The following is a 19,524-nucleotide window of genomic DNA, read 5'->3' as shown; positions in this document are numbered from 1 at the left end:
TCTTTTGTGAGATTTTGATAATGAAGAAGAAAACATTGCTGATAAAGAACTTTTTTTGACACATACGAGTGTATTACACTAAAAAAGTTTTAACTGTATATTTTAATAACAAGTACAATTGCTATAAGAAAAACTTTGCCTGTAGGGATGTGGAGCAAATTATAAAAAAACTAAATACCCCCTAAATTTGGACATTTGCCATGTTACTTGTCAAATGAAAAATGACGGTCACTGCCATTTATTTTTATGACACTCTTGTCATTTATTTTCCTTTGTTCACCTAAATTTATTATTGCTGCGAGTAAATACGTCCAACAGAGAGGTCCCAGCGAAGCTATACCATGCGATAGAAGAGGACGCAGCATTACAGCTGCGTGTATCTCGTCCGTTGAATGAGAGAGAGTGCGCATGCGTTTTGTCTATGCCATTGAAAAGGATAGCGATAGACTCGTAAATATTGCGCGTCATTTTTAAGCAGATTATTTATATTTAAATCGAAGAATGTTTTAAATAATTTTTATAATATATTAATGATATATGTGTGTACATATTGTACGTGATATTAAAGTATATAATTTGTTTTGGAAATAAAATGTATAGCGATACACATATAATACTTATCTTGCTATTTCAAATTTTTCTATCAGCAGTTTGAATTAAAAACAAATAAAACAAATTTTAATATTTATCATCAAGTAAAATAATTATATACAAAAGTAACGTTATGTTTATATAGAAAGTTTATTATAATCAAAAGTAATACATAAGTTTTAAATTAAATACATTTTCATTCAATATCAATTATTCTACATCCGATTCATCGGAAGTAAAATTTGGGTCTTCTGGATTTGAATATTCTTCGTCCTCATTCTCGTTTTCAGTAGCTTCTACAATTTCTTCCACCGTTAACGGTGTTTGTTCTCCAATAAACCCTATTGGTTTTAAATAATTATCTAAAACCCAACCGCAGTTTGTAGGCTGCAGTTTAACGCATACTGGATTCGTGGCATTAAGCCACATAGAACTGACAAAAATCGTTTCTCAAAATTTTTGCTTCAGTGATATCCAGCATGGTGGTATAGTATTGGAGTCGAAACTTTTGATTTTTTAAAACCGTTCTCTGTCTTCTTTGGAAGTAATTTTTGAAAAATGCGATATCTCGCATCATTCACTTTAGTGCAGTTTTTAATGCCATACATTTTACAAGTAAATTCTTGAACGATGTCAATTTTTTCATTAATATAAATATCAACTTCATCTAATGACGTAAAAACGAGTTTGATATTTTCATTTTTTGAAAATAACTTGAAAGGTTTCACTTTTCCTTTATTATAAAATGCTGCCGTGTAATCGCAACCTGTAAAGGCATGAAATGCGGGTAAACTTTTACACAATTTGGGCCCTAACTTCGACGCTAATTTGGTGCAATTAATGCAATCAAGATGTTGGTTACTTGTCTTTTTTGTTGCCGAATTAGCAAGCAAAATTTCTAATTCCGAAAGTTTATGCATATTTCCCAACAAAATAATGAAGACATCGGTATCAGAGGCTTTTATTAATATTCTAGAGCCTGGTGCCGCTTTATGAGCATGGAAAATAATCCTCGTATCTGCCTCTTCGTGATGACATTCATAATCAACCTCTTCAGTTTTTCTAATAGAATTTTGCTCAACTTGATAAGAGTAGCACTGATGGTCGACGGTTAAAAAAATTTTTTCGTTTGGATTATTGGTACCAAATCTTTGTTGTCCCAATGATCTGCCAGAAACTGCACCAAAGCCTCTTTAAAACGATAATTTCTAAGACTTTTCAAAAAATCTTTAGGTCTGGTCTGTTGAGGTCCAGAAATATTGTACGCAATATCAAACTCTTTTCGATTTTCACGTTCACAATCTTTGATTGACGGTGATAAATAGCGATCAAAAATTAAATGTATTTCTGCGGCATTTGTTGAACATATTTTTATGAGTATTGACTCTGCAATTTTTGAAAGTTTGTGGCATAGATCCGATTTGGTGTAAGTAGTAAAAACCATCAATTATTTCTACGTCGATGTTTGTTGGCTCTACCACTTCAGTTTCGGATTTCAAAGTTTTTGCTAACGTCGATTTAGCTGTTTTCAACATTTCACCAGTATATGAAAAAAGGGCCGGTGGCATTGGTGCTAGTGGAAAAGTCAGGCAATATTCAGCATTAATTTTTTGTAGACTAATTCCCAGAAGTCGCCCAAATATGTCTCGTTCCATTTTAGTAATACTTTTTGTTTTATCTTTGGTCATCAGGGCTTTAGTCGTACACTGAGAAGCAAAATTGCAGATCTTGTTCCGTTTTATAGGCTTGTCGAATCTTGCGGAAGTTGAAGCGCATTCCAAGATAAAATTTAATTTTTTGTTCATTGCCGGCTGTCTTGATGTTAAGCAAGAAATCAGCAACTTCTTCAGATGCAGCTTTCCCCGTCGAAATATTGAATAAAATATCTTTGTCAATGGTGTCATCAAATGGATTCATCATATCTTTTATTGCTTTAATGATACTGTCCAAATTTTTTTTATCTTTCTTAATTTTACTTGTTTGTAACGAGTGTGAAGTATCATCCTTTTTCGTTAATCCGATATTTTCTTTGATAGTCGATAATATTTTTGTCCTCATACTGTGACTGAGCGCCCATCTTTGACGTGCAGATATTGAATCGGCGGCAAGGTTATCAGTCAATTGATTGCTAGCATCAGCATTGATCGTCTGCTCTAGTGTCAAGTCAACAGGAGATCGAGCAAAATTTGTTTTGGTTCGTCTAATTCCAAAAGCGCCTCGACGAAACTCAGATATCAACGGCGAATTTTCAGAATACAAATTGATTAAATTGCTCAAGTACAATAAAGACCATCGGGCATAATTTGGCTGATTCAACGCAAAAAATAAATCAGACATGTTGAAAATTGAGTCCATGTACAGTTCTACGTCACTCGTGCGGATACTCCTTGAAAACCGATGGTATAAATTTATTAATTCACAATATTGATAGTAGAATTTAGCGGTCTTCCCTTTCTCACCCATCAAAGTCTGTCGGCAGAATTCTTTATATCCGTTTAAAATACGATCCAATAAATCTGGTAACTCGATCTTTTCCCTGGCGTCACACGCATCCTGATTGGATGCATTCCGTATTTGCATTTGCAGTAGCTCATCCATTGTCTCAGGAGACATATTAGTTGTTGATAAATATTGTTCCATCTTAATGTTTGCAATGCAGCAGCAGTAAGAGGATGTAAGCGCTTACAGCGATTGAAATGCTTACTGTCTAAAAAGCTGTTCATGGAGCCAGCAGCTAATACCTCTGCTTGAACCAATATTTCCACTAATCCGCTACAGTCTATATATTTTCCGACCGCTTTGAAAAATGCGATTGTATGGAACGCTTCCCAAATTAACAAAAAATATTATCGTATTTTGGTTTCTCTTTCTCTTGAATCTGCATTGCCATTTTTGCTATTGCTAAATCATATGTCACAATAATTTCTGCCTGTTGACATTTTTCAGCAATTTCTTTTGCTATGATTAATGTTTCGTTGACTACCGCATAAGACGTTGGAGAAGAATTTATCGGAGCTAAATACTCGATCTTTTGCGTTTCACTATGGTCAATTGACATCATGCAGTTATAACCCAACCACATAGGAACAGAATCTATTCTTGATAACGACATTATCCATAGCAAATCTTTATCTGTTGCTATTTCCGTAGCACCTTTGCATAGATCCATTGTACTGGTATAAGAATCTACGGTAATAAGCTGCATACTCGTTTTTGGCTTCGTATAATATGGTCTAACTTGTCGCGAAATTTCGCTAAATCGTCTTCTTTTACGGACAGGTCCTTCTTCATTTTCGTTGCCATCAAATGGAGACGCTGATGAAGTTGTAGCTTCAACATCGTCGAAGTTATCTGTTTCAGCACTAGAAAATTGATAAATAATCCCAACAGTATCATGCATCGTGTCTTTGCCAGATGTAGTGTCAACGAAGCGGTCGAAATTGTCGAACGCCACGTGAGTGCTGTATCCATTAGCTGCGATGATACCAGCTGGTATTACTGTATTCTCTTCAATCGATGTATACGTCATTTCGGTTTCCAATTCTTCGGCCAAATTGTATCCAATCGTGTGGCCGTACTTGTTGAGCATCGAAATGACTTGCCGAGAGTTAGTTAAAGATTTGATTGCCAATCCAAGGTTTAAATTTTTTGCTGGCTTACATCTACCCTTAGTGACAGCATAAATAATGTCGCTACATATGGAAGTTATTTTGACATTATATTTGTCGGAATTATCATCAGAAATGTTAGGACCTTGAACTGAATAAAATCAAATAATTGTTGAGGAATGTTGCATTCTCCTTGAATGATGTCGTTTGCAGTTACTCTGCGAGGAAGCGGGTGAACATCAATATTTTTAATGCAGCTTCTTAAATAATATGCGACATCTTCAAATTTTGATCATTTTTTTCTCAAAAATTTGGTGTTCGCCATGACAGAAACGTCAATGTCTGTCCGGTACACAATTTTTTGGGAACGCGTTCCGGTAGACGCTTCGATAGTAATACGGTCACCAAATTTGCTCAATATTTTTTTTTTTTTGCAGAGTTTCAGATCGGTAATCTTGGATATCGTCGAAATCAATTTCATGATTTCCAAACTCTAACAATAAAGCTTGATATCTCAACATTAATTGGGCCAAGTACATTACTTTATTATTTCCGATGATTTGTACTGTTATGAAATTCGATAAAGATTCAAAAGCCAATTTATGGAGCTGTCTGTATTTACTAAAGCTGGAATCAGTAGGCTCTTGAGTAGATCGTTTATCTTTTGATTGATATGCTGCATAACAAGGCTGATGGTATGCAACAGTTTGATGCGCAAGTTTAGAGAGGATCTCTAAATCGCCTAATTTTCGTATATTTTTTCATTAACAGCGGCACTTTTTCATTCTCAGGAAAAATCAGATTGAGCAGTTTCTTCCCGCATCTTTTTTGACTGTGCTCGCAAAAAATACAAACGATTTTGCTCGATGCCGAAACTGTTGTTGTTGACGGATCCTAAAAGAATCAATACCATTATTTAATTACGAATTGGCCAAAAAATATTTAATGCAGAATAAAAATTGAATCGATCAGAATTTTTTATAAATTTTTTAATGTTTATTATTAAAATATTAAATGAACAATATACATTATATTTCTATGAGTAAGTCATCTATTAAATGCCCTGTAAATTTACTCAAGGTTTCGGTTAGCCTCAGTCATAAAAGCTTTTAGTTGTTCATTCGCATAATTATTCTGATAATGGAATTTAACACTATTAAAAGAAAATATATAAACGATGATTTTGTATTACTGTTGCACTTCTTCATTACGCTGGTTCAAATATTGAGAAAGTAATGTTTTCGAAAAAAAAAATGTTTATATGTATTAAACTGGGCCAAATCAAACAAAAATTTTCTTTTTAAACAGTACTGTAAAAATATTGTTTATAACAAAAAAAAATTATCCTGCAAGTTTGAATTCTTCATTTTAATACTGAGGTGTATTATTATAATTAATTGGAAATGCTGTATTATTTTGTAGTAAAATTTTGAGGCCAGTGTACAATATATAATTATTTCAATGTTATTTGATCCGCTGACGCCGAATATCAGTAATAATACAGAAAAAAGAAAGTAAATGAAGAAAAGGTTAAAAAAAAAATGAAAAATATCATTACCTTCTCTGCATCTGCCGAAGTATGAGATGTCTCATTCGCATTGCTGTCTTCACCTTCCGGAAGTATGATATCGGAAGTGACACTAGAATGTTTGGAGACTTCGTCAGCAGTAGATGCATTGGCGTACTCCTGAAAGTCGATTTTTACGATTATATTTAAATGTATGATAAATAAGATTCATGAATCATTTTATTTCGATAGTTGAATGGAAATGTCTCCATTTTAATGAAGTTACAAAAAAAAGAAATCAAATAATTTTCATTATTATTTTATCAACCAAGATACTTTAAATATGAAAGAAATTGTATGTGTAGTAACAGAATTATAAATTAATGAATTTACAAGCAATTATTTCATCATGAAAAAATATATATAGAAACATAGTTTTTTTTTTTTTTTTTTTTTAAAAATTAAATTATTATGTACTTACAATATTCTCAGCACTAAACTTCAGAAATTCGTCGTTGTACTTTTGATTTAAAGCTGTAATTTTCTTATAACATGTGGTATGATAACCTACAAATTTGAGCGACGCATAGGTTAGCTGAACGTCATTAAGTATTTAAAATTTTAATTTTACGAAAACTAACTTGGATACACAATTTTTAAAAGTTTCGTCGCTAAAATCAATCACATCATCGTCCGAACTACACAAAAAACACTTTTTCGCCATTTTTTCACAATATAACATTTAAGAATAAGAGAGCAGGTTGTTTTGATTCTGAAAAAGCGTGTTAAAATCGTGGCAAGCACTCAAAAATGACGCGCAATATTTACGAGTCTATCGCTATCCTTTTCAATGGCATAGACAAAACGCATGCGCACTCTCTCTCATTCAACGGACGAGATACACGCAGCTGTAATGCTGCGTCCTCTTCTATCGCATGGTATAGCTTCGCTGGGACCTCTCTGTTGGACGTATTTACTCGCAGCAATATTTAACTTTTTAAAACTTGACAACCGGAATTCAGGACTGATTTTTTGCAGACAACCCTATATCACCGTGTTCACAATAAAATAATCTTTAATTTAAAAAAGCTCATTCATTAACTAGACCGGCGCAAATTACTATTATCGATTTACCTGTTTATACCTGCCTACCCAAAGGTTATGACGGGAAAAAAATAGTCAACCTAACGTTTGCATATTCTATAGGGTTCATACTTTTGATTGGTAAGTTATTTATCCATTAACCGAGACGGTAAAATGTTTAAAAAAAATGGATTTTTTTTTTTAATTTAATCAAATATATTCTGTGGACTACAAATTTTTTAGACAACCCATTTAAAATATATTCATTAAGATATTTCATTTGATATAAAATATTTTTCATCCACTAACCAGTTCGGTGAAAGTCGTTTAGTACTCGGATCTTAGACTATTACATAATTAGGTATTAATGTTGTGGAGTTCGAAATTGGTAGTTTATAGTTTTCAGGGAAAAAGGGAAATCATTGTGATACTCACGGAGATTTTCAGGATATTCTTCTGAGTCAGATTCAGAGTCAACTTCCAACACAAATTTGAAGTATTAGAAATTGAAAAAATGTCTAAATTGCCTATTTTTTTTTCGATAGCCATACAAAATCACCTGTTGGAAGATACTGAGACATTGCAAAACCATACAAATTTGTGGTATCATAATACATTATGTATTTATGCGGTTTTGATGCATCATAGTTTAAAATAAGCGGGTTATTTGCTTCAGATTTTCTCGTTATACAAGAACTCGCACCACCACGAACACTATTTTTGAAAAAATGTAACATGTCTGGGTAGTTAAATGAGAAACTCGAGACAATTTGTTTTTAAAGAATGTTATATTTAATAAAAACCGAAGTTAACAGCTCTAAGATCTACATTGGACTCAAACGAATTGTACAGTTTGAGTCGTATTTATAAGATTACATTGATTACAAAGCAAGTACATTTTTATGTGTACTAGACCTAATGTACAGGATGTAACTCCTCCACCCTAAGATGGACATATAAACTTTTTAAAGTTTTTATGGCCCTTATATAATAATTTCGTTATTTAAATGAATATTATGATTTTTCATATTTTTAATAAAATAATTACTTATTTTTGGCCATAAATACCTTTTACAAAGATATTAAAATATAATAATAAAGATTATATATAGTAAAATTGTCCAAATACTTATAGTACTAAAATGGTTTTAATTTGGTTTTAATGAATTTAATATTAAAAATTGCAAATCATCGATTTTATTTAAATTAATATTATTTAAATTGAACAACTTTTCATTGTCATAAATAGGTTTATGTTTACTTTCGTTAACATTTAAGATAATATTAGGTAAAGGTATCATTTGGAATGACGTCACAGAATTTGTGTACGATTGTAAAACAATATCTTTAATTGTTAATTCACAATCTTTATTTAATTCAATTAAATGTGTACATTTAAAAATAATTCGATTAATATGTTCTTTACAAGTTTCAGTAGCAATAACTTCATGTTTTGATACTAAAATATATGTATTATGATTTATATTTCGTATGTCAAAATCAATATCAACAAATGTTATTTTACAATTAGTAATATTTTTATTATATTTAAATAATTGAACTTCACAATGAATATTGGTCATTATTAAATTTCTGAATATGTATATTTTTACACAAATATTGATTACTTACAATTTCTTTACATTTTTCATTAAAAATACCAAAAGTATAGTCATTAATCAATAAATAATTAAAATTAGGGGTACAATCATTTGAAATTTATATCCTCTTAATACAGGTAAAGATTACAATTGATACAATTCATATTATGGAGTCTTACTTACGAGGGGTATCTCAATAATAAATATAACTTGTTGGTCTTTAATATAGCTCTTAATTTCTAAACAATTTTCAATATTTAACATATTTTCTTTTGTAGGTTTAAAGGGTAGTTTTTCATTAATTAAATGTTTATTAATTAATTGCATTTCAGACAATAAATATTCGGGATTCATAATATTATTGTCGAGAGCATTATGAAAAGTTCTTAATTTAGCAAAAGTTATTGCAGTTACTATATATATTTTGATAAAATAAAGCTATTTGAGATAAGATCATATGAACTTGTAAAACTTCAGAAATTGTAGTTTGTTTAAGTTCGACATTTTCAATTATTTTAATAGTTTGATATATTTTTGTTTTTAATATACCTTGATCAAGTGATATATTTTTAATTGTGTCTCTGAAAGTATTGATTGATTTTTTCAAAATTGACGTTTGGTTATTTAACACTATTTTTAAATCATTTTGATTTTCTTTTAAAATATTAATATTTGAATCAATTCTTTCATCGTCAGATTGATCAAGATTTCCAGTAATGCTTTTAATAATAGAGCCTAAACCATTTATTAGTCCTCTTTTATGTCATATAGGATTTTTAAGTAAAATTTGACTTATTTGTTCATCAATTTTTGTTTCTAAATTATTAATAATAATATATGAATTACTAAATTCATTCACATAATCATTAGTTGTATTAAAATAATTTTTCAACAAATTAAATTTATTTTTTAATTCATTAAATTCATTGATTACAGTATTTAATTAAAAAATTTGAATAAATGTCCACTGATTACTTGTTTTAAAGGCTTTTCCCAAATTATAAGGAAGGATCCCTGGATTGGTGTTCAAATCGTAGTGTGATACTGTGTTACAGTGTAGTAATAACCCTATTCCGAGGAATCTGTAATAAGGGGCTTTTTCAATTCCTTAATATGTATAACCTCAGTTTTTGAAGGTTTATTTGCATTGGCAATTTTTACTTTATTATGTTCAAGTAATTCCTTAATTATATAAGGATCACTAAATTTACACTTTGATTTACTTCTTTCAGATAGTTTTTTGTAAACTTGCTGATTAACTTTAAACTCTAAATTGTCGTTACCTTTAATATTAGTTTGGGGATAACTTTTTCTTTTTGTTCATTGGTTTTTTGTACAACTTGATTATACATATCATTGATTTTTGTTTTGTGTGTATTCATGTACTCAGAATAGAATGTGTTCGAGATTAAATCTAAAGGATCTCTCGAATTTGTGTGTCCAAAAACAATTTCAAAGGGTGTAAACTTTGTAACTGTGTGTGTAGTAGGCTAGATCGGAGACAGTTGTACCATTTTTTACTTACTGAATTTTAGAGACTAGTGCTTAACATTTATGAAAGCAGTTTTGACATATTTAGAGGCATAAGATCTTCCCCCTTTAAAATAACGTTTAGTAAAATTTTTTAGTGCAATCATAAAAAAGTTATAAATTTTTGTTCAAAACACTGCAAAGTGGTACAACTGTCTCACCATGCGAGACGATTGTACCAGTTTATGGGGACAATTGTACCACTTCTCAGTAAATTCAAAAATATTTCAACTTTTGTTTTTTATATTTTGTTTATTAAAAAAATACACAAAATAAAGCATATCTAAATAAGAGAACATTAACAAAAATACAAAAAATAAATTATTCACTCAGATTGACAGTTGTGGCACACATATAAGTTTTCTTGTTTGGTACATTCTACGTGGGAGAAAAGTTTGCAATCAAGGCATTGAATCCACTTTTCTCGTGGTTTGCTTAAACCATAGGATTCCAAACACACCAAACAAAAATATTCATTTTCTTCCTCGCTTGATTCTGGAGGCTCTGCTATTGTCGACTTCTTGACGGGGATAGCTTTTAGTATTGAAAATACTTCTGGCCGCGTTTATATGGGACCCATCTTTGAAAAAACGACATGCTCGATGCCACACGAGTTCAATAACCTGCCTAATCAACTTGTCAACACGTAAGTCGATAATTTAGCCGGCGTTGTTCATCGAATAGACCAAGGACGTTTGAAGGCCGAAATGAGGTCTTATTCATTTATCAGTGTGTGTGTGTGTGTGTGTGTGTGTGGGCCAACTATTTTATGGATATGAATTTTTGTCTGGGCCGGCGGATATAGAAAGCCCATATTATTATAAAAAAGAATATGCGTTAAGGCATATGGGTTGTTAGGTACAGTTTGGCTATTTTAAACTCTTTCCGTATGAGAAGCAAGGGGAAAATTATACGTGAAAGAGTGGAATCACATAAATAATAAATTTAGACTAATGCAATATTTTTTCTTGGCGCGTAGGATAGGTAAATGCATTAAAGAGAATAATTAATTAAATCATTAAGTTCCAAAACATAATAATTCGGATCTCATCGGATCTGCTGATACATTTTGCTAAAATTTAGGCTATTAGGACCTATATTTTTTATGATTATTATTTTTTTAATTAACAACTTAGGCCAAAGAAAAAGCTTGCATGTTTTCCACCGCCAGGCGTAAAAACACATGAATCCAAGGCGTTGCCAAATATTTATTGGGATAAGATTTTATCCTTTGAATATTGTTGTAAATAATAATTATTATTTAATTAGTGCTAACTTATCAAAGTTCACAACATGGCGAAATTTCAACAAAATCGGATCTTTGGGATATTAATAAAAAAAGGTCTATTAGAAAACACCTTGACACCCTGTATCTTTAAAATTATACATTTCCGGACACATGTTTATATGAACTTTTTACCTTAAAACACTCAAAAAATCACCTCCTGAAGTTTGGCCAGATACTTAATTAACACCCTGTATTTAAAAATGGCTAGCTAGTGATCTAGTAAGCTATGTTTATTTTAATGGGAAAAAAATACATCTCATAAAAAATAAACAAAGCCATAATACAAATACTATATACACTAATTAATTCATTTTAAATGTATCTAAATACTAAATAGGCACTTTAATAATTGAAAAATGGTCAGGAGCACTTAAAATCACTTCATAGAAGATACCAAATATGCAAAAAAATACAATAAAAAAAAACACAAATGTCACATTAAAATCTGCATTATCTGAAATCAAACTATACCTAAACGGCTAATAAAATAATACTGACAAGACTAAATAAAAGTGACAAGACGCCGACATCGATAATGCGAGCAGCTGTGAGCAGTTTTAAATAATTATTATCTTATTCCGAGTTATTATTACATACGTCTTTTACAATTATTGTAATACAGTAGCATTCCTTCAAATAAATTTTAATTTAAGTATTGTTAATATAGTCATATTAATTATTATAGCCCGTATGGTTTCTAAAATAAAAAAATCAAGCGTGTTTTTATCAGAATTATTAATGATTAAAAATAAGTATAAATAGTTAATATTTATTAACTCTTCGTAAGTGTTATATTTTAATATAATTAGGGACTATATATCTTAAGTTTAAATTATGGTAAACTTGTATGAGTTTCAATCATTTGTATTTAAAATATTATTATTATATTATTTAAAGACAATATAGATTTTAGGCAAGAGGGAAGCCAATATGGGGGGAGGACTGCGTAACTAGTAATTAAAACTTAACAATCTTTTTTACTTGATATTTTCTGGTCGTTCACGTTGCACTTTAACTCTTCATTGTGTCACACACAATCTAAATTTCGGATATGATCCAGAACTGATAAATTGGATTAAATATATTAATTGTAAGGTATAAAAAGAAATATTTTTGTTAAATTTTGCAAAGTGGTTGTGACGGTTTTTTTATTAGGTATGATGAAAAGAAGCTGCAAACTAAATTATCGTTGGAGCCAACTATATTTTAATTTATTTTTCTACAGTAACTATGCACGGTAGGGGTTCAAAATACGCCTATACTGTGAGGCAACTCCATTCAGTATAAATTAACATTTACATTCCAAGTATCTTGTTGGTCTACCGGCGCGGCACCTCGTTCACCCTTATTCCCTCATTTCTATAAAAAATATTATGATTTATAACTTTTAATTTTTATTGTGAAAATTGGTGAAAAGTATTTTTTTTGTACGGCGAATATAAATTTATGGGCCATCCATAAATTTAAATTTACACTTAAGTTCGAATATTGGTTAAACCTAGGAATACCCAGGTAATAGCCCGAAATATGCAAAAGAAGAAGTGAGTTTAGGTTAGATTAGAATTAGGTTTTAGTTGGTTTTACATTAATAAAAAATATAGATCTAATCTAAACTTAAGCTAAACTGACACCCTTTTTACATATTTTGGGCTCCTACGTGGGTATAGGAGCCCGTCATAGTGTCGTGACCAATCACGAATCCGCACACGTTCATATCCATCATTAATATTTTCCTCACTAAATTCTCCACTTTTACAAAATCATACATCACGATAAAAATCAAATATCAAAATTATTTAACGTTGCGAACGTTAAAATTGTTCACTATACGTATCTGGAATATATTTGTGAATAGTGATCAATGATACGTTTACGTTAGACTGTCGGAGTGCTGACGTCACGAATGTCAAATTGCTTTCCAACGAACAAGGTTTAGTTCTTTTATATTTCTATTGAGCTCTTCCAAATGACGCCACAAGTTAATATAAAATGTAAAAAACAGGTGATTGTCGACAACCGCCGACTTGTGTCTGGTATTTTCAATACGCCTATGATGGTTGCGCATGTTGCAAAATCTGTGAATTTTTTTTTGCTTTCCCTTTGCTTCTGACCCAAAGTTTTTCTTAACTCCCTTTCTTTGTTTTTCTTCATATTCAACCCTGATTTTTTCTTTTTCTGGTGTATCTGTGTAGATAGCAGAATTCCTTTTCTTATTTTTTTTCCTTTCTCTTTTCTGGGAGGGGCTTTAAGAGAAGGACGAACGCTTTCAGGTGAAAATCTACAACTGGAGGGAACGTCTTATTTGTGCAGTGCTTGTGGAAGGTTGAATGATGATGGTTGATGGTTGCACGTTGCTTGTGGGAGATGGAATGACGATTGTAAATGGTTGAGCTCTGCTTGTCGATGATAGTGCTGTGTCTGTGGAACCTGGAATGATACTTGTAGATGGTTGAATTGAGCTTGTAGGTGGTTCTAACTCCGACTGTACTTCCATAGTGGAATTTTTAATTTCAGTGATGTTATCGTTAACATTTGGGGAAGGCATTGGTCTATCGGTAATTAATGATGGAGCAAAATCTAATTCCGTGAAAATATCCCTGTTGAATGGACATATACCAGTACATCTAAATCCAGCCTGTATGTTTGTTTGGGTGAGTGCAAGAGGCAATACTATTTTTATTATTCCTGGAATATCGTAGATTGTCATGGTTTTTGAAGGGTGGTTCCTCATCCAACTGTCACAAGCGATGTTGACGGCTTTCTTTAACGGCCCATATACAGCCCGATCTAAGGGCTGTAATTTGTGGGAACAGTGTGGCGGGAATGACAAGACCACAATACCTTTTTCTTTGCAAAAGTCTAGTGCTGGTAAAGATATATGTGATGAGTGATTATCGAGTAATAATAAAACCTTCTGACTGGGAGAACAATTTGTATATTTCTGGAAATGTTTCAAAAAAATCACAAACTCTTTTTCCTGCATCCACCCACTACCATTTCCTGCTTCAATGCATCCTAAGGGGCCATCTCTAACAAAGTGATCTTGATATCTAAGGTGCGGGAAGATAAACAATGGTGGTGTAGAATTGCCAATTGCATTAACTGCTACAGTAAGAGTAACGAGGGTTCCGCGTTCACCTGACGTTAAAGCACCAACCTGTCTCATTCCTCTTTTCGCAACAATTCGATCTGGTTTTTGAACCGTTGTAGGTTTAGGGGGTTGTTTTGGGTTGTTAGGTTTTGTAGGAACCGATCTGGTTTTACCACCGAATGGATTTACCACCAGTAACAACCTCATCCTACGCTCGTTCATATAGCGAAGTGTCCTTCGATGATCTGTCGGTTTTGCGTATTCTTGTTCTAGGCATTCTACGAGAAAAAAATACGTTGTAACACTTATCATAATTTAAAAATATTGGTTTTATAAAAAAAAACACAGAAAAAAGTATTCTTAATTTAAGACTGGTGTGATTTGGATATAACGAAGAGAATATTATTCCTGTTTAAAAACTACATTTTTTTCAATTGTGTGTTTGGGTGATCCAATGATACCTACCTCTTTCCTTATCAAAATCTGTTTAACCGTAACAAATTTAGCTTTACAACCGCTAATAAATATGTAACAGCTGTCCCTATGGGGACAATTGTACCGGTACAATCGTCCCCTACGTGCAGTGGTACAATCATCCCTCCAGGTAATTTTTCTAATCTCGGCCATTTTATTCTATGACATTGTAAAATAAAATACCTAGCAGCATGCAAATTAGAAAGAGGAACAATCACTTAAATAGGTGCCAGTTAAAAGAATCTATTAATTTACTCTAAAATCCTTAAATTTAAAATTATTTAGACATAAAAAAAACTTACTTTAGGCTGCTAACATCACACTGGCACCAGCACACGTGTCTGTTCGCTGTCAGGGTCAAAGCATTACTAAATAACCGATACGCAATATTTCAACGAAAAAAAATATATAATAATTAATATAAAAATTCTTTTACTAAATCATTATTAAATTCAGAACCATTACCAGTAACAATATTTTCTGGACAACCAAAAAATGAAAAATAGTTAATCAATTTATCACAAACCGATTTTGCATTTTTATCATAAATATAAGCTTGACCAAATTTAGAAAATTTGTCAAATATAGTTAAAAAGTTTTGTTTTTCAAATATAAAAGTGTCTAGGTGTATAATTTGAAATGGCTTACAGGGTGTCAGTCTTGACTAAAGGAATGTAAGATTTTAATCGACTATATTTTTGTGTTTGACAAGTGATACAATCATTACTATGTTCTTCGACAGGATTCTTTAATTTAGGCCAATAATAATTGGTTTTTAATCGATCATAGGTTTCATTAATACCTCTATGATTAGTTTTACTTTCATGTTGGTGTTTAATTAATAAATTTTGTTCTTCTTTTTCAATAATATTATTGACAAGTTTCGTACATTGTATTAATTTTGGTTTATTAAAATAAGTTAAATAAACTTTTTAGAAGAAGTATTGACGTATGATTAAGTTCTTTATCAACAAAATAAATATAAGAAGTTTTATCACCTATTAAATATTCTTTAAGAAATTGTTTTATTATTTGTTCATTGTTAGGCACAGTGACGTAATTAACGTTATTTTTAAAGATCATTTCGAACTATACTTTTATTGTGTGGTGAGGTGACTTTGACACAATGTCTTGAATAGACTTATTGTTACGGGCGAGAATTAAGGGGCTCAGTTCATTAGGGTGAGTTAATGTGTCAGGACTGTGGGCACTCACCTTTATTCCCGTTCTGGACTCGTACTTGTTGATTTTTTGCTTATAAAACACTTGAGGATAGCGCGCGCTTGGAAGTGTACACTGTGTACTCGGCCGATCTTGTCACTCTGCGTATTCGACTACGGCTACGTACCCACTAAGGGTTTTCGGGTAAAGGATGAGAGGAAGGGATAGAATCCAACATACCGCCCACCAAAATGAAATATTTTCCATTTTCGTTTGAGAATAGTAAAGTAAAATAAAAAAAGTGAAAAAATGCGTTATGTTTAAAAGAAACTAAGAGTGAAATTTATGGAGTTAAATTTAGAGGAAATTTATAAAAATGCATTATTAGGGTTAATGTATGAGCGTAATTTAATTAAATATTAAGAGAGTTTACATTTGTTATAGAGTAGAGAAAAGTAATTAAATAAGAGATGTGAATTATGTTTATTTTGAGATTATGTTTTTTTTGCGATTATGTTTTTTTTTGCGATTATGTTTTCTTTTTTTTAGAGAGTAAATTTTAATTTTGAGATTTGCAGTAAGGCAGTGGGCATATCTTTGTCACTGGTCTCTTAAGAATGCCTTTGGCTGTTTTTAAAGTAACCACTCGTGTAACACGATCATGGCCCGGGTGAATCTCTAGGACTCTTCCAATGCTCCATTTGAGCGGAGTTAAATTATCATCCTTTATTAAAACAACCGAGTTTATTTCTATTGGAATAGTAGATTCATTCCATTTAGCTCTTTGTAAAAGTGTTTGAAGGTATTCTTTAGACCATCGGCTCCAAAAGCTTTGGTGCAAGCGTGATATCAACTGCCAGCGAGAGAGATGATTTAATTTTATCCCGGAAAGATCATCTTCCGGAGGGGCGTTTAACGGCTCTAGGGTTAAAAAATGTCCTGGAGTAAGAACTGACAAATCATTAGGATCAGAGCTTTGTGGACACAATGGACGAGAATTAAGCACTGCTTCTATTTGAACCAGTAGCGTATAAAATTCCTCATACGTGAGCAATTGGTCACCAATGACCCTTTTAATGTGAGTTTTTACAGACTTTATTCTTGCTTCCCACAGGCCACCAAAATGAGGCGCGCTTGGAGGATTGAAGTGCCAGGAAATTTGTTCTTGCTCAGCGGCGGATTTTAGCATATTAATCAGTTCTCTAGAAGCTCCGACAAAGTTCGTTCCACAATCGGAATAAATATGATTGCAGCGACCTCTACGAGAAATGAATCGACGCATTGCACCCAGAAAAGTCTCGGAGGAAAGGTCGGAAACCAGTTCTAAGTGCAAAGCTTTCGTGGCCATGCACACAAATAAGCAAATATAGGCTTTACAGGACTTAGCACCTCGTGCACGATATCTTAATAAAGAGAATGGACCACCATAGTCGCATCCAACTTCAGAGAAAGGTTTTACTTGAGAAAGTCTTACAGCAGGAATATCTCCCATAATAGGAGGCTGAGGCATTACTGGATTAGCGCGAAAGCATTGAGGACATTTAAAGAGAACACTACGAATTGTTTTTCTAGCAGAAACAATCCAGTATTGTTGAGCGAGAATATAGTGAAGAGTTTGGGGACCGGGATGCAAATAGAGTTTATGAGTATATTCTATGAGTAGAGTAGTAAATTTATGATTATTGGGTAAGAGTGCGGGATGTTTTTGAGAGAAATTTAGAGAAGCATTGCGCAAGCGACCACCAACTCTAAGAATTCCATTGGTGTCGATAAAGGGGGTCAATTTTCTTAAGTATTTAGGTAGAGATTTGCAATTATTTATTAAGAGAATTTCCCTAGCATAATATTGTGATTGAACACATTTAATAATACATTCTAGAGTTTCATTTATTTCAAATTTCGAGAGAGGAGAGGTTTTACGAGATTTAGAATGTCGAGTATTATAGAGAAAGCGTCTGCAAAACGTGACAATATTTATAATTTTAGAGAAAGAAGAGAACTTTTCAAAGAGAGTATCAAACAATGAGGGCTGTGAAGTACATGTCAATATAACTTTTCGTTGTTCTTCTTCAATTCAGGGAAAGTAAAAATTGATTGCGGCCAATAAGATCCGGTTGGCTTAGCCATGGAGGTCCCGCCCACCATAAGGCATTGTCGAGTAACTCGCTAGGTTGAAGACCACGAGAACCTGGATCAGCGGGGTTGTCTTTGGAGACTACATGACGCCAACAAGAAGGAGGTAATTTCTCTTGAATTTGGGAAACTCGATTGCTTACAAAGGTGTTCCACTTATATGGTTCACTTTTAAGCCAATGCAAAACAACCATCGAGTCGGACCATGCAATCGTACTAACATTAATAAGTTTATTAGAAAGAGAAGTTCTAACGAAATCAATTAACCTGGTCAGAAGTAAGGCTGCACAGAGTTCCAGTCTTGGAATTGAGATTTTTTTGAGTGGAGCTACTTTGCCTTTAGCGCAGACAAAATTTGTTTTTACAGAGTTATCTGGAAGAATTATCCTAAAATAAATTACTGCACAATAGCCTTTTTCACTAGCATCACAAAAACCATGTACTTCCAGGGATAAATATTTGAGAGTGAGAAAATATCGAGGAACTTTGAGAGAGAAAATACAAGGTAATTCTTGAACGAGTTGATGCCAAGATGTAGCAATGTTATTGGGAGCAGGATCATCCCAATTTATACCTAACTTCCACAAATCTTGTATAATCAGTTTTAGGTGAAGAGTGAGAGGAACTAACATGCCACAAGGATCGAATATGCTGCGAGTTGTGAAAGAATATTGCGTTTGTTACAGATTTTGTTTGTCAAGGACAACTCTGGTGAATCAAAGAAAAATTCATCTGTAGAGGGATTCCAGTTTAGTCCTAGAACTTTAGAGGAAGAAAGAGAATTTATATTTAAAGAGAGAGAAGAATCCATTTTGCATTCATTTGGAGATAACTGAGAAAGAAAATCTGAGCTATTCTAAGTCCATTTTCTAAGTTCAAAACCGCTGTGTTTGAGTATAAAAATGAGATCGCGTTGAATTTTTATAGCAAGAGAAAGAGAATCGCAACCAGATATAATATCATCGACATACGTCTCCATATCTAAAATCTTTGATGCTTCGGGATATTTTACTAAATTTTCTAAAGCAATTTGTTTTATAACTCGAATGGCTAAAAATGGGCTACAGCTTAAACCAAAAGTAACACGAGTAAGTTTGTATTCTTGAATGGGCTCATTAGGGTAAAATCGCCATAAAAATTTTAGGTATTAAGTATGATTTTCATTAACAAGAATTTGACTAAACATTTGTTTAATATCGCTAGCAAATACAATAAAAAGCGATCTAAATCGAAGCAAAATAGATAAAATATCTGACTGTAATTTTGGCCCAGTTAAGAGAGTGTCATTCAAAGATTTATTTGTGTAATCTCGAGCGGAAGCATCAAAAACAACTCTAAGTTTGGTCGTGAGACTATCTGGTCGGATTACGCAATGATGAAGCAGATAATAAGAATAAGCGTTGGGAGAAGGATTTTGCACGGCAATCATATATTGAGAATCTAAATATTCACGCATG

The 19,524-nt window shown here is 32.3% G+C and overlaps 2 protein-coding genes across 2 annotated transcripts; both read right to left on the bottom strand.

The window, feature by feature from the left end:
- Nucleotides 1-13,486: 13,486 nt before the first annotated feature.
- Nucleotides 13,487-14,521, bottom strand: LOC115883296. Its single transcript, XM_030901635.1, has one exon. The coding sequence runs from the start codon at nucleotides 14,519-14,521 to the stop codon at nucleotides 13,487-13,489; it is 1,035 nt and encodes a 344-aa protein (XP_030757495.1).
- A 1,972-nt stretch (nucleotides 14,522-16,493) lies between these two features.
- Nucleotides 16,494-17,444, bottom strand: LOC115883287. The gene has a single exon (XM_030901621.1). The coding sequence runs from the start codon at nucleotides 17,442-17,444 to the stop codon at nucleotides 16,494-16,496; it is 951 nt and encodes a 316-aa protein (XP_030757481.1).
- Between the last annotated feature and the right edge of the window lie 2,080 nt (nucleotides 17,445-19,524).

The sequence above is a fragment of the Sitophilus oryzae genome, unplaced genomic scaffold, assembly GCF_002938485.1.
Source record: "Sitophilus oryzae breed Bouriz unplaced genomic scaffold, Soryzae_2.0 scaffold_111_pilon_pilon, whole genome shotgun sequence".
NCBI lineage: Eukaryota > Metazoa > Arthropoda > Insecta > Coleoptera > Curculionidae > Sitophilus > Sitophilus oryzae.
The sequence above is the reverse complement of the archived record's forward strand: the minus strand, read 5'-3'. Positions and strand labels throughout refer to the sequence as shown.

Bases quoted from the DNA above. Each gene is read 5' to 3' on its own strand.
- LOC115883296 (XM_030901635.1), bottom strand. From the start codon at position 14,521: ATGAACGAGCGTAGGATGAGGTTGTTACTGGTGGTAAATCCATTCGGT.
- LOC115883287 (XM_030901621.1), bottom strand. From the start codon at position 17,444: ATGCCTCAGCCTCCTATTATGGGAGATATTCCTGCTGTAAGACTTTCT.